The following is a 16,181-nucleotide window of genomic DNA, read 5'->3' as shown; positions in this document are numbered from 1 at the left end:
CACTCTTAGTACTTTTGTTTAAAAGCAATAAGCAGGTGTCACTCTGCTACTTACATTCTTTCTCCACATCTCTAAACCTCCAGAAGTCAAAAAGTAACATGCTACTAATAAAAACATATATGAGGCTTTTTCTCTCACTACAGACAGATAAAGATTTATCTAAGAGAGCTTGCATTAAGAGACAGTGGTTAAGCTAAAAACAAAGAAACTCTGATTTTTAGAAATTTAAGAAATCCCTATTTTATTGACAAGATATTCCACTGCTAATTACCCATTAAGAGGAGGTATTTTATTTCCATTTTGAATTACTCTAGCTCAAACCACTGAAGAACAAAAGAAGGAAATACGTTGAGCTTTTAAGACGCATCTCAGTTGTCTTGCAGTGAATTTAAAGAAGCCACTGGTCTTCGGTTTCTTGATTAACAATTAATTTGATTACCATTCAATCCTTTCTAGTACCTTGACAGGTCTTCTCCCCATTCTTAAAAATCCTTTTTAAAAAGTAGTACCCCTTCCCAGTTACAAGCAGAATTTAATGATTGTCACATAAATGTCACTGAAAGTTACATATAACTTCCTCATCATCCATCAAAAAGGAAACTTACTCGTGGCCACAAAAGTAGATTCACAGACTCCCCCCTAAGTTACTTTAACACTTAAACATCTTTCCTTTCTAGGTTTAAAACTCTCAAAATAGAACAATTTTTTAAGGTACAAGTTATATTTCCCTATCCCTAGATATTTATACTTGTTGACAAGTAAAAACACTTTCATTTGAATGGGCTCAATTGACTAAGATAATCTACAATACTTAGGTAACTCCCCTGTCATAAATTTGTAAATCCATGTTAAGCCAGTATGATTTCAATCCTATTTTACTCTTGAAAAAAATCAAAGAAGTCTTCACTTGGAAATTAACTATTCGAACATCACTTGGATTCCATTTCTTCTATAAAAGTTAACTTTCATTAGCCACCTAAAACATTACTGCTGTACACCTCTGATCTCCAAAACCAAGTCCCAACATTCAAAAAGTACTTGACTACCCATTGAGAAGGTGAGGTGGGAAGGGCAGGGGTGCAAAGAGAGCCCCCTAAAACAATTATGTGAACTGATGGATTACACTCTTTAATTTTCAAATACTTTAGTCCACCATGTGCATGATGTCCAGAAAGTTTTTAAAGCTGACATATCTGACTTCCTCTACAATGATGAAAGGACAAAAAAAGTATTAGAATAAAGAAAACATGACTAGTAGATTAAACTGTATCTGCCAAATCTCTTTAAAACAAAGAAAATAAGAAGCTATTTCTGCTTTGGACCATTATCCATCTTGGTTGTCTTCTTGAAGAACTTAATGAAACCTGACTTAAGCTTGACACTGCATGTTCAGTTATCACTAGCAATATACATGATTAGCACAAACATATTTGTATCTTAAGGAAAAAATTCCATTTATCTGCTTTGACACAGATATTATGTCATAGCTTCAATTATTTTAGGTGTGTGTCCTCATTCAGGAAAAAAAAAAACTAATTTGATAGGCAGCAGAGACAGCCAAAGGAATATGTAACCCACAGGTCAATGGCAATACCACTTGCATTTAACCTCATCTATGACTGACTTAATTTTGAGCTCTATCTTAGCAAAATGTCTCTATACAATACAACGTAAATTTGTAAAGCTATTAAGCTAGTAAGTAGCTTTTCAGTGTTATTCAGTTTCTTGTAATACCAATTTCCTTTTAGAGCTTTCTCTAAACGAATCAAGAAGCAGACTGATGGTCTTAATTTTGAGCTCTATCTTAGCAAAATGTCTCTATACAATACAACATAAATTTGTAAAGCTATTAAGCTAGTAAGTAGCTTTTCAGTGTTATTCAGTTTCTTGTAATACCAATTTCCTTTTAGAGCTTTCTCTAAACGAATCAAGAAGCAGACTGATGGTATCTGCATTATATCCTATTGCTTAGAATCTGTTCAATCAGACACATAAATGTCAATAAAATACACAACACTGCTCTTGCAGATCACGGTATCATGTATTCAGCTTCTTATATCACACTGCCTTTTATTTGCAGTCCTAATTTTCATATGTGGCAATTCATTGGACATAAGCCAAAAATACCTTAAACTAGTTGGAAGATTTACAGTAACAGTTGTCTTTCACAGGACATTCATATTAGTACTCGTCAAGGATACAAATTAACAAACTGCCACAAACACAAATATTCCCTAGTTATTCTATGGAATCTGGTTTGAATCCTCTCAAAGGAAGCGATTATTAAACTCACAGTAGTGTGTTCTGACTTGAGCCAAAGCAGCACACACAGAAGGTCACACAATCTCTGGAAACACAGCACCTGAATGCCACTGAAATCATGATCAGCCACGAATTATAAAACTCTAAACACAGAATGAGACACTATATCACCACAACACTTAGACTACATCTCTTACTTACAAATATAAGAATATGTTTGCAAAAAAAAGAAATAGTAATAAAATAATTAGATCTATTTCAAAAGGAAAAATCTTCTTTATTTATATGACTGAAACAGTTAGAGATGTATTTTATTGTAACCATGATTAAATCAAATATCCATTTATCTAACATTCACTTTGTTCACTGAACCTTCTTATCAAGCTTCCTTTCACAATTACAACTATTGTATGCCTCTCAAAGCCCAATCTCTGAAATCTGTGTGATGTCACAATACAAAATCAATACACATTTTTGCATACAGCCAGGCTTATGGCCAGTAACTACTGTTTCTCAGAAACATTATCACGTAACTCTATCATGCAGCTGCCATCTGATTCTTATCAGATCTCTTGCACTTATTCCAGGGGAAAAAATTACTTTAAATTCAGAAAATCCTGTACATGTCCTTAGGCTGAATCCTAGAAAAGGATTGGCATAAAACAAGAAAAACTGCAAGCAACATATTTATAATTTTGTTGAACTACACTTAAAAAATAAATTAGGCATTACCATTTATGTTTATTCATATAAACATAAATATTACCATATTCACATTAATAACTGAGGAGCTCAACTTTGCTATCAAAGGAAGCAGATCAGCAGCAAAAACTCAAAACTGAGTCAGAGTTTTCCCCAAACAGCTCATGATACAACTGCAGCAGTCATCAGTACACAGATTAACAGTGCCTATGAATAGATTCCTCTTCAGTAAAGAGATTCAATATTTAATTCAGTTTAAGTGCTCTAATACTATATTCCTTAATTAAGCCTAGAGCTTTGTTTTTAAGGATCACTTGCATGTTTAGTTTTTTTAACTTTATCATGATTACCAACCACTTCAACTAACTGCTTATTGTTGATTCCCCAGCATAATAATGCCAGTCAAATTCCAAGAGAAGTAATAAAGCAGGACAGCATGACTAAAAAATAAATTAAAGAAACAGCCATCAGTTTAAGACCACATTCTCAGCTACCTACCTGGAAGCATAGTTCAAAGCAATATTCATGTGAAGTTACTAATAAAACTCACTTTGCATTCATACTGAATGTGGGCTAGCAAGATGTATAGAAAGGATATGAAGTGCAATAACTCTAACATACCTGTAATAAAATTTTATTTAGATATGTAAACTAGGACTACCCTGAACTTGCCTACTTGCTAACTCTGTAGTTTATAGAGATTTTGTCTTCAATATACGTTGTCATTGATCATTAGAAACATAAACACCCTTGTTTTAGAAATTAATACTCTAAAATCTGAAGTTCCAGTAAATTATTACTGCTTTAACTAAGTAGTAGGAACATCCAATTAAATACAGCTGCACATCACACTCGTGTTTTCCCGTAAACTCACTTCAAACCTTTGTAACTTCCATAATGTTTTTCCTATAATAGCAGCAAAACATCAAACCCAAAATATTTTGAATAACACAGAATGAGATAAGTAATTTTAAATTGTTTCTAGAAGATCTATAAACAAAAATAATCACCTGACACAATAATCTAGCTGTAGTGCTTTGTTTCTAGCACCACACTCAAGGAGACTTGCTATTGAGACACTTCCTCATGGTATGATAGAACATCAATCTAGTAAAGTACATTACAGTTTACTAACTGAGAAGGAAATTAAGAAATTATTATACTGAAATTTTTGTCTTGGGAAGAGTTATAGCAAAACACAGACACTGATGCACCACAATGAAATCCTGCTGGATTCTTTTTTCTCCCACAGGCTAAAGTGGAAGGCAAGGTGGCTATGGCCAAGGGGATGAAGTAGACATGGTATCACTAGCAATCTGAGATCCTACTGCCTTCGCAGTGACAGCGAAAGGTGCCTGTAGCTATCTTAAATGCAAAAGATAGCTTGTCTTTCACGAGAAAAATCTGCTTCAGAGATTCCATACCCTGAATATAGCTATATGAAAATAATTAATAGCTGTCCCTGAACACTCAGATCTCACACACCAGCTAAACCTGGCCTGAACTGTAATTAAATGAAGAAACACACTTTCTCACCTTAAATATTTTTGTCTTTACCTAGAGGAAAAACCACTAAAGACACTGAGAACTGAATGTCATTCTTGGCCTTAAGCCCATCAAACACATTTCTAACACGAAAAAGAAAACCATAAACAGAAATGTCTAAACTATATATAAGGCGCCTCATAACAAAGAAGTGTTCTTGCCTTAGGGTACTCTGCCCCCTCTCAAAATCAGAAATTCAAAGTATTTCAAACTCACTCTGCTACATTCCCAAACAAAAAATGTGGTGAATCCAGACATGCTCTAAATGCTACAATAAATATTCTCCTGAGCTTGACTACAAAATGGTGAGCAGACTCCACTTACTGTATGGGAATGTTTCTGTATCTCCCAAAACCACATTATGCCCACACTGAAATCCTCCTGAATCACTTATCCAACAGTAACTGTGTAATTACAGCTGTCCAAGTACTGCGACTCCACTGTGTCAAAGGCAGCTCCGCGTGATCTCAAAACCAAAAACCGTATTTTTAGATACCAATACAGACCACGTCACATGAATGTTAGTACCAAATCACAATGGTTCAGGTACAGAATGCAATACTTAGCACTCATTTCATAACGGCAATGACCTTCTTAAATACAACACCTTTTCCCACTGTAGACAAATATAGCCTATGCACTGACTAGCCAATAGTAGTGACCCTGTAAGAAAAGTGAATGGCTTCCCGTTTTTCAAGTGGATGAGTTAACTAGATTTCAGCTAGAAGAACAGATGTCCAAAAGTTAAGAAAAATTAAACCTTATTTACAATACTGAGCATCTGCTTTGTCTGAAATATTAATACGGCAGTTTTACCAGTAGGTTAATCCACTGCTGAACAGATCTGTGACCTGTTTTGAGATCTGTGACCTCAAAAATTACCTCAAATGAAAAAAAAAAAATCTAATAATAGATACTCCTCACTGCTATAAACAAGAACTGTTCTAAGCGTGCTCTAACAGCAGCATTACAAACAGGAGTTATACTAATTCACTTTAGGCAGCAGAAGCTGCTTGCCATTCTTTTGCTCCACTGTCAGGTAAGTAAGTATAAACGAGTTCTCAGTCACTTGCAAAAGCGCCCAGTCATTATGATAATCACCCATTTATTAAGAGAGGTTAGAAAAAAATCAGACAATGCAAGCTGAATCGTTTTTATGCTCTTCAACATGCCACACATAACTTATTTCATTTACAGACTCCTTTCTGCAAAAGGAAACTGAACCATAACTATCTGTCAGTTATACTGCAGCGTGGTGCACAAAATACACCTACACTTTATCTTCTAATCATGCAAAGAAAGCCTGATAGCATAGAAGATTAATTCAAAAATCAATAAAAAACACAAAACTGTTTTCTATTCATTCCAAAAGCTTTAACACAATTTCAGGTAAGAATTCAGCAATCATTTTATTAGGAGTATGACAGTATAGTTTTCTTATATCTGCACATTAAGAAAATACACATAAAACAAAATTTATTAGAAGCACAGATTCTAAATTCCATCCATATGTTCCCCATTCAATTGACTAGAAAATTCTTCATACTGACTAATGATCTCAAACTCCCTAAGGAAAACACCCTCATAGTTACTAAACTACAAAATTATCATAGAAAAAAGAAAGCAATTTTCATAAAAAACTCTATTAGTACATAAAATTTAAATGAAAGCTAAGTAACGATGAGACTAAAATAAGCCACATCTTTTAAGTAATTTTCAAAGTTGTTTTTAATAAGTTTGAGGTCCATTTCCCTAAAAAACTAAAAATATTTTTAAAAGCCCAAAAGCACTGAAAGTATTTCCTCTTTAAGAAAGATTCTTCACTTTTTTTTCCTGACAAATGCCTACATGTTACTGCACATTCACAGGCATTTCAAAGTGCATATTTAAGAGCAAATTTACATTTAGGCCTTCTATGTGAGCAGATCCTCTCCAAAGGAATACAGTTTTGAAATGTTAATTCTTACTCATGCAAGACAAAACCACTTTTTATTAAACACAGAGAATTGGTACTCTCAGTTCTAAAGTCTTGTGTATAAAAGCTACACATCTATCATATTTCATGCCTATTTTCTCCTTGTTCTCTCAGTGAGCAGAACTACAAAAGAACCCTCTGATCCTTGTTTAAATTAAGAATGTCTTCCATTTTCATGGCATTCAAGACACAAAACAACATGACTTAGGAGAGAGATTAATACAAATATATATTTTTAAAAATCCCAAGCTACAAGGTTATTAGAAAAGCAAGAAAAAGGGATATTATAAAAATAAATAAATAGACTTAGTAGACAAATACTGCCTGCAGATAAGGAAATATATAGAAAACATACCATTTCAAAATCCTCTTTTCATCGAGGATGCCTACAAGATTATAGGAAGTACAAGGATGCTCCACTAAAAAGGGTTTGAAAGTAAAACAATCTGTAATCACAATAACATTTTCTTTACTTGCTTGCAGGATGATATTGCCAGAAAGTAACCTAATTTTCTTCTAGAAGTATTCATTCACATGTTAATGCCTCTCCCTCCTCCTCCTCCTGCCACCTCCAAATCAAGGAGGATTTCACAGGGCCTAAAAGAATTTAATCCTTTAAGCTTCAGGTTATTTCACACTATGCCAATTAGTTATTTCACACTAAGTCAATTTGTAGCATAAACTGTGGAATCTGTAGTTCTTATTCGTGAAGACCATGGGGTTTTTATAGAAAATATTGGCTCTGCTTACAAGACTGAGAGTACAACTCCCTTTTCACTGATTGCTTCTGAAACCATAGTTTAGTAATCACTTGCTATTAATACATAAGTATATATGTAAACATGAAGAGAACAAGGGGAAGCACAATTCACTACAATTAAATGCAAACTACACAGTCCACAGAGTTATAAAGCTATCAGCCAAAAGTTTGTGCAAATAAACAGCAAAGGAAAAGATTACTTCATTGTAAGAAAACCTACAAATGTGGATTTTTAGAAGCTTAAAAGATGGAAAGCTTGAGACATTTCTAACTTCCAGTATGGTGCATAACTGCGTATCAGAGAAACCTTCCCTCTTCACAACTGCTATATTACAAATTTCTTCCAGCAATGGCTGCAATTTTTATATCTCCTATGACAGACTCTTCTGTAACTTGCATACTGAAGACCACTTCTTTCAACCCATTCTCTCTCTGATCAAAGAACGACCACTGCCCACAAAGCAATACTACGTAAATGGATAGACCTGGTGAAAGTTTTTTTTCCACTCACTATCTCCTGTTTTACACAGGAGGTTTACATACTTGCTTTCTGAATTTATCACTTAGTGGATCAACTTTCCAAAACTATGTTGTCAACTGTTCATGAGATAAAATTACTTAAATCTATGTTTCACAGTAAATATGCACGTCACAAAAAATTAGCAAACTAAAACCAGTTGTCACAGATTACGTAAGAACTGAAACTACATAATACTACAAAGTTTTTTCTGAAAATCACAGGCCATATAACTTCCTCTGCTTGAGGGCCCAACTCCTAAAAATATAGAAAAAGTGACTGCTGCCAGAAGATAAGGAATCAGCAATCTTTCTTTAACTTCTATGTAGATAGGAAAAAGAAAATTACTTTCTTCATAATGAGCCTTTGTCACAAAACCCCTTAAAATAGGCCTCAAGTGGAGAGCCTGAGAAAAGCTCACAAAGGAGTTTTCAAGGTTCTCTGCTGGGAGAGGCTTTCACCTTTGAATAAAAGCAGGTTACTGCAAAAACAAAGGAGTCTGTAACAAAGTTATTCATAAATACTGATGATGCTCAGTCAGTCACCAGCTCTATCTTCACATTTCCACCCTAAAGGAAACCTCATCTTCATGCAAAGAATCAGAGAGGTGACTCTCCCTTTCAGTACTTCAACAAGACATCAGAGAAAAAGACAAAATTTGTTGCAACCAGCAAATAGGGTTAAGAAAATTGAATGGTATCTGAAGTAAAGCAGGATAACTTCACTATGTTTTTACACTAAACACAGTTCCCAGTCTTATTCGCTAAATAAAAAAGTAAACATAGTTACACTCACTAAGACACTTTCCCAATAAATTCTCCTGTAAGGGTTCCTACCTCTGAGAAGCACTGCCTAACTTGTGCAGTGTGAACTAGAAATTACACCTTTATTCTTACCTCCACTACACAGCTCCTTTGCAATTTTAGACAGTTACACCTCTATATTCACAGACAGTTAATGTACCTAACTTGTGGGTTGTCATGCCCCATTAGCTAAACACTTAAGATCTCAGCTTTCTACTCATCAGCTATTTCACAATGTTAGTTTATGGTATGCTGACAATTTATAACTACTTACAAAAAAACACCCATACTGTGATGACTTTCTCCAAACAGACACCATAAAGACTCAAGATTTTGATTACCCATCTACAACTTTACTTTCCATCTAGGAAGAGAAATTGACAAGAAAAGTTGTGTTTTGCCAAAAGTAATCTCTAAAAATTCCTGGTTGCAAAGCAATCATAGTACATCGGCAAAAAAAAGGTCTATATTAACTGAATACATTAGAAACTTGGTTTCACCAGATGTAGTCTTTAAAAGAGTAGCACGAAATTTCGAAAGCTACCTGAGAAACCCTATCCAGTCAGAGCAGCAATGAGCTGCCATATGATCCCAAATTTTAAGGAAAAAGGTGAAAATAGGAATTAAAAAGTATTAAAATTCATCATAACATCCACACATTCAAGGTAACAAAATCAAAGTGGTATGGGCATGTTCATTGTGCACTTCTTTTCAGAGACTTTTCATACCAAGTAGGATTTTATTCTAGCTTAAGCACAATCAAAATCACTGTCACAAATTCCAGGCTGCCTTTTCTAAAAAGCCCCTGAACATACATGTAGAAACATGTAGAAATATGTAAAAGCCCCCGAACAAACATGTAGAAAACCACTGTTAGTAGTCCACTCATAAAATAAAATTCTACATTAGTAGAAAAATGGGAAAAATAGTTAATTACATTACCTACTCTAGGAATAATTTCAAGGAAAAGATATCAAAAGACTTCTTTTTCCTAAATTATAGCTGATTTAGAGAATCTGTACTCACTTTACTAGGGTAAGAAACTTCACATCTTCCTAACTGATTATATGCACTTTTGTGAAAAGCACAAAATTGTGTGAGAAGTTTTAGGTATCGCTCACCTATAAAAACAAAAGGTGACAATTGGATCATTCAGACCACCACGATAAGAGTACTTCTGGGTATAAAAGCACCAACGGGAGTGAAATGAGAAATTTAAATATTAAACTGCACTTAAACTTCTCCTAGATGTATTTAAGAGGTATAAAACTAGTAAGCATCATTATATACTGTATCAGTAGAAGTGAAGTAAAGTAAAACTGAATTTGAAGCTATTTAAGCTATCACATCAACTTTAATTCAAAATACATAATTAGTAGATCAGCAGTTTGGAGATCTACAGTATTTTTTCAAAGAGTTGTACTGGGAATAGTCTTAGTTTAAGGTATACTTGTATGCAGACAAATGTTGTGATAGGTAGGATTTATTTAAAAGTCAGGACTTCATAGATACACTTTATTGAGTAGGAAAAAAATTAGAATAATGGAATTTATAATTATTATTATTCACTATTATTTAATTCACTAACTCCTTGGGTTTTTTTTTTGCTTTAAGTAGTAAGGAACACTTTATTAAATAGATTTATACCTCTAAACCCAGAAAACTTCAGCCAAAAATTGATCCTGGATTCATCACAGTAAAATGCATTATACTGCTTTTTACCTCCAGATCCTAGCTGCTTGTAGAATCTGTATTCCAAATGTAGCTGTGGTGCTCTCGACTTCATTGGCTCCTGATTTAAAAACAAAAACAACATTTAAAACAAAGCCTAAAAACTAATACACTAACCTACTACCAGCCAAATTAGCCCTACTACTTCCAAGCCACACAAAAAGTTTGAATGTTTCTTCTGAAATGACTGGCAATTAAGAAACAGAGAAAACTAAACCTCCTTCAGGTTAGAGTAGTGCATATATGGATATTTACATATTGTATTGCTCCACAGGGCCAGAGTCCAACATGCAAATCAAGCAACAGACACATGATGGAATATCTAAAAAATAGTAAGTTTCTCCAAAACACGTGGATAGTATGTCCTACATTTCTCAGAAAGTAGCATTAATATGCAGCTTAACAGATTGACCAAAAAAACTCCAAATATCTATTACTTGAGAGATGTATCTTTACAAGGAGCTTCTCCTAGGATCTTAATAAAAAATACCAAATCCTTCCACCAAATAGTAACAGCTTAGCAGAAATCAAGTATCACCATTACAAACTAAGAATCCAAAACTAGCAAAAAAAAAAAGCCCCAGAATAAGTCTGTATATATATGCAAACTAATATTTGCAAATTAATAAAATCTCATTATAGTTCAACATGCCCGTGCATCAGGGTCTCACAGAACTAAATGAAGTGACATGAGATTAAGCAGAAGAATACACATGCAGCCTAAATGGAAACACAAACTTTCTGATTATCTCCCTTTGCAAAGAAAAGGTTCTTTAGCACAAGATTCTTGAACTAATTTCCTAGAGCATCTTTTAGAAGATATGCCTTGTTTCTTATGATATGTAACGACCTTAATATTAAGCTCCACCAGGGGACGTTTAGGTTGAACATTAGGAGGAATTTCTTCACAGAAAGGGTGCTTAGACATTGGATGGACAGGCCAGGGAGGTGGTAGAGTCACCATCCCTGGAGGAGTTTAATGTTCAAGAAAAGACTGGCCATGGCACTGAGTGACATTCTGACATGGTGGTCTTCAGTCAGAGGTCATACTGAATGCTCTCTGAGGTCTATTCCAGCCTAATTGATTCTGTGATCTTCGAACACATCAGTGATAATTTGGAAATAATTCCGTAACTATTGGAACTGCAGCACACAGTAAGTAACTCTCAATATGGCTATCAGCACTAACTGATACTGCTGAACACCAATTTTCAGGAGAAGTTTGGGCAAAGTGCTCATCTTTTACCTCACATCATCATATTAAAGCTACAAGTTTATAAACCTGTGTTGTCTCTTAGTATCACATTCAGGGCATAAAAACTATGACCCAATGTGCATGAATAAGAAATTCAGCCGCCTTCTTCAACCCATCTCCCTCCAAGACTTAGTTGTTTCCCAATGCTGCTGAACTCCCTGACAGTGTATATTTATGCATTTGATCTTGCCAGGATGATAAAGGTGGATGCCTGAAAGTAAAGAAGAACTAATTTAACAGTTTCTGCAAAAAACAAATAGAATTTACGGTATCTTTTTTGCACTCCAGAGCAACCAGCATAACTGAACACTGTATTTTTTGCAAAGATGTGAAAAGTGAGCAAGAATTACCTAAAATAAGCAAGTGTTTATTATTCAGCAAAGTAATTACTAAGTAAAACTAACGGGGCTATCAAAATGTGAAATCTGTTTCAAGTTCATTATGAATTCTTTCTACAATTATTTTTGTCCCAAATACATGGAATAAAATACTATTCAATTTTCAAGTTACTTTCTGTTAAAAGGGCTTTGAAAAATCAGTTTACTTGAACTATAAGGTTAAAAATGTTCAAGAAGTCTTGAAAGAGCCAAAGACCAATATAAACATTCAGCTATTACCTACTTTTCATGGGTTTAGTAATTCAGTGAGAACTCATCTCAGTTTACATTCTGCGTCTGCTTTACACATTCATAAGCAATGGCAAACAAAGGCCATTTTCAGGAAAAAAAAATTCCTTAAGAGGTAGGCTCTTGCTACAGGAAAAGATCAGTCTATTAAATAGACTTGCACTAGACTGGTATTTACTACAAATATTTGTATTTACTATATCTTAGAGGGATTCTAAAAAGGTGTGTCTCTAGACCACAGTTATTCCTTAAAAACAAAAAACAGAGAAAAAACATAACAACCTTGAAACAAAGTGCAACTTTCTTTCCACACACAACTCTCGTTTATAATAGATTTGAATTTTATCAATTAAAATCTTAAGAGTAGACTAGTGAGTCGGTGAATTAAAGATTACAGTTAAAAGACAGTGATGACTACTCTGTAACTTCCTATCTTTCATCCAAGGAAAAATTGATGTATTTCCAGAAGCAGTTCCATGGAGGACTAAGCATAAGCACGTTTTGTCTCAAATATTCTGGCTGTTATGACAAGAAAAGTGTGAGTGAAACAAAGGGTCCATGGAGATAGAGGAGCAGTGTTCTGAGCCAGCTTCCTGCTCACTCCCTCCTAACTGACCTCCCAGAGAAAGGCTCAAAATGTTGCCTGTGAATGTGCAAACAAAACAGCATGAAAAGTCTTGTTTACATAAGAGGCTGCACCAGGTTAAATGCAAAAGGAAGCACGTGGGTCCCCGTTATGACTTTTTCCATATCTTTCCATTTCTTTATTTTGCTATCCCAGCTCTGGACCATCCACGCAGCAGGACCGACTGCACGAATCTACAGACGGTGAACTTCTTCATTCTTCCTCTCTCTTTTCCACCTTAACTTCTCTCATCCCTTGCTTTGCCTGGGTTGTTAGCCAACACCTTGGGAGTCTAATAGTGGGGGTTCCAGAGTTATAACAACTGTACAATAAAGCACAAGAGCTCCCCAGCGTGTGGTCTAGTGGCTTCGTTTAGACTTACAAGAATTTCCAACAAACATCACACTCCTACCAATGGCTTGTAACAATAAATTGGCATGACAGACATGACTCTTGTGAGGCTGAGAGGGACTGAACAGCTCTTGAGCTATTTTTAGCTGGGATGGGTTCAGATATCTCCATCTCCGACTGGGGTATGGGATGGATCAGAAACAGGGAGGAGCAGGACATGACAGCTCAGGAAATTCCAAGCATTGACCCCTTTCCTTTTTGGGAAAGTATGACCTATGCCCATCTTCATATGTGGAGTACTGTGTGTCATGCTGATGGAAACACAAAGAGATAAAAAGATTAATGACTGCTTACTAAAATGTCTAGATAGCAAAAATAGAGAGACATTTCTATATAATTTGGTTGACTTCTTTACAAAAGTGTTCACACAGAGAGCAAGATGAGACAGACTTTTTTTTACTAAAATATTTAGACAGCAAAATTTGGCTGCAAAAGATTTGCAAAAGCATTTGAAAGTCTTGGTTGAGCTCTTAAAAAAACATCCACTGGCTGACCACTTCCAGAGATGTCCGGATAGAGAGAAAAATGAAAGAACAAAATTGGAATCCTTGCTGAACATACAAAGAGACTTACTACACCTCGAGCTCTGCAAGGCTACAAAGCAGGAGAAAATACTGAGAGATGTGCTGGGTACCACAGTAGGGATGATAAGTTGGCCTTGGGAGTACAAGGACTAACACAAGTGCTCAGATAAGGAATAGTATGTGAAATGAAGAGGCAAGACTCGGCTATTTGATTTTTATAAACAGAGAGTGACGCACCCAAGTGAAGGACTCAAAAGTAGTGAGGGATAAGGATGAGGAGGAGAGAACCACAGGAGTGTTGGGCATGGCAACAAAGGCAGCTGTGGAAGTGGCTGAAGCCAGAGAAGAGGCTATAGGAAAGACAGAAGTGTAGGCAGCAGTTGCTGTAGAGCAGAAAAAAGCTGCAGAAGAGGAGGCCAAGGGATACTGAGAATCTGAGGTTTGCATACAGATAAATGGTCCTTAGGAGTGCTGGTCTCTCATGCAGTGGGCAGCCTACTGGTCAAGGGGTTTAGGTTTCCCGGAGAAGGAGAGCAGGCCTCAGGAGAGGGAGCTGCTTGCTGCTGAGAGCAATCAGGAAAAGAGGCTGAAGGCAGAAGGGCTGTTTGCTGTCAAACATGGTTATATTAGCAGGCTTCCAGCATAGCTTCAGCTCCATGTGTATGAGAGAATCTTTCATGAGGAATTGCAGGATATAGCATCTGGATTCTGCACCACTAATTAAAACTGAAACCAGAGATGATGGACAGGATCAGCAAACTGCTACAAAATAGTGCCATATACCAGAACCAAAATATCAAAGCAGGGTAACTTAAATGAGGAGAAGTAAGAAGCTGTATATACTCCCACCTCAAATATGGAGGTTCAGACTAATCCAAGTGGAAGTTTTTAGTTTAGGCACAGGCAAAAGCACAGAGTTTTAAAGCAGTGGTTCAGGTATTTACCCAAGCCTAATTCCACCCAGCGAGACAATGGCAACCACTTTACTGCTCCAATGGTACAGGAATGGGCCACGGGAAACATTTGAATCATTTGTATCTTTCACAAAAGATATCACACAGAATCAATTGTATCTTTCACAAAAGGAAGGACATAAAACAAATTAAATTAAGTAATTAAACTTAAGCTTAGCACAATTAGCTTTAACAGATTTTTTCACTATTGGAGTAGTGACTTCAGAAGCCTTTCAGCAGTTACTTATGGATAACTCTCAATGCCCATGATAAAGAATACTGTGCTCACACCAGTTGACAGTATCCTCTTTTCAACCATTGGTTTAGAACAAGGCATTTTTCCATTTTCCTTTCCTACAAGAACCATGACAAAGCAATGAGTGATGTTAACATCAAGCATTTTGACTGCATATTGCTGTTGTTTTATAATCTGTACCTAGCACTGTACCCAAGATGTTTCAGCAATGTGTCCTTTTATCTTAATCCTGTTAAACAAGAACTACTGTAATAAGACTCCAACTCAACTTGGAAGCTAATACAAGAATTTGTAAGAATATGGAGGCCTCACAGCCAAGGGTTTTGCCTTGCCATGCCCTACTTCACTCAGGAAGAAATTAGGACTCTTTCTGTTGCCTCTAAGTTTGTCTGCTGTGATGTATAGTACTTGTAACACTTGCCCTGAAAAACTCCCCTGAAATATGGTTCATACTTGGTATTAGAACTTTGAATAGACATACTTGTACTTGCTAAAATTGTAATAGGACCAACATCCTCTACATTTTTCAGGTTAGTACCTGATGGCAAGAATTAGCTTGCCACAGAGCCACAAATAATTATCCTAAATCTTACTGACAATTATAATTGAAGAATGATGAAATAAATAGAGAGCCCCTTTGGGGTTGGCTTGGAGGAATTCAGATGAAAAATCTTATTCCTAACAATAGAATACCATGCTGGATGGAAATGAGGTGTCTGAATTTCTTCTCTGCGTCCTATCAATGTTCAATTTGACAACCCCTCGGAGATGGATGCACGTACCCATTATTGAACAAACATAACATGGGATGCTCAGCCTCACCAAAGAGGAGTACTCTGTCACCATCCACAATGCTACAACTTTAACTGAAGAAGCCTGAGCAAAGACGAAGGAAGCTGCTGACCAGATTGCTGAACAATTCCAAACACTGCAACCAAAGAACTGGTGCAATGAATCAAGCCCTGGACACCAGATTTCTTTTGGTTTTAAATCATGGGGTGGGGAAAGTCTTTGACACAAATAGGAACTGTAATATTGGTAGGATTTCTGGTTTTAATGATGAGCATAATGTTTTGCAACTTTTTTGCAACTTTGATTAACTGCATACTGTCTCCTGCTTCCTCCCTCTCCTAGCCCTGCGCCCAATGTATAGAGATCACCATAGTCAAAGATGAGCTGTATGCCCAACCAATAGTAAGGAATGTTTGAGACACTGGGTGGTGTGGAGGATCTTGC

At 35.9% G+C, this 16,181-nt stretch overlaps 1 protein-coding gene across 5 annotated transcripts in view; it reads right to left on the bottom strand.

The window, feature by feature from the left end:
• CSNK1G3 (casein kinase 1 gamma 3) overlaps window positions 1-16,181 on the bottom strand; it is a 70,658-nt gene that overhangs the window by 30,660 nt on the left and 23,817 nt on the right. For all 5 annotated transcript variants that reach the window (XR_009275957.1, XR_009275958.1, XM_058824309.1 and 2 more), the window contains exon 5: window positions 10,287-10,356. Coding sequence is in view for 3 of the 5 variants with exons in the window: in XM_058824309.1 (XP_058680292.1) it covers window positions 10,287-10,356 (70 nt within the window). In the remaining 2 variants the exon portion in view is untranslated. The remainder of the gene's footprint in view (window positions 1-10,286; window positions 10,357-16,181) is intronic.

The sequence above is a fragment of the Ammospiza caudacuta genome, chromosome Z, assembly GCF_027887145.1.
Source record: "Ammospiza caudacuta isolate bAmmCau1 chromosome Z, bAmmCau1.pri, whole genome shotgun sequence".
Lineage (NCBI taxonomy): Eukaryota > Metazoa > Chordata > Aves > Passeriformes > Passerellidae > Ammospiza > Ammospiza caudacuta.
The sequence above is the reverse complement of the archived record's forward strand: the minus strand, read 5'-3'. Positions and strand labels throughout refer to the sequence as shown.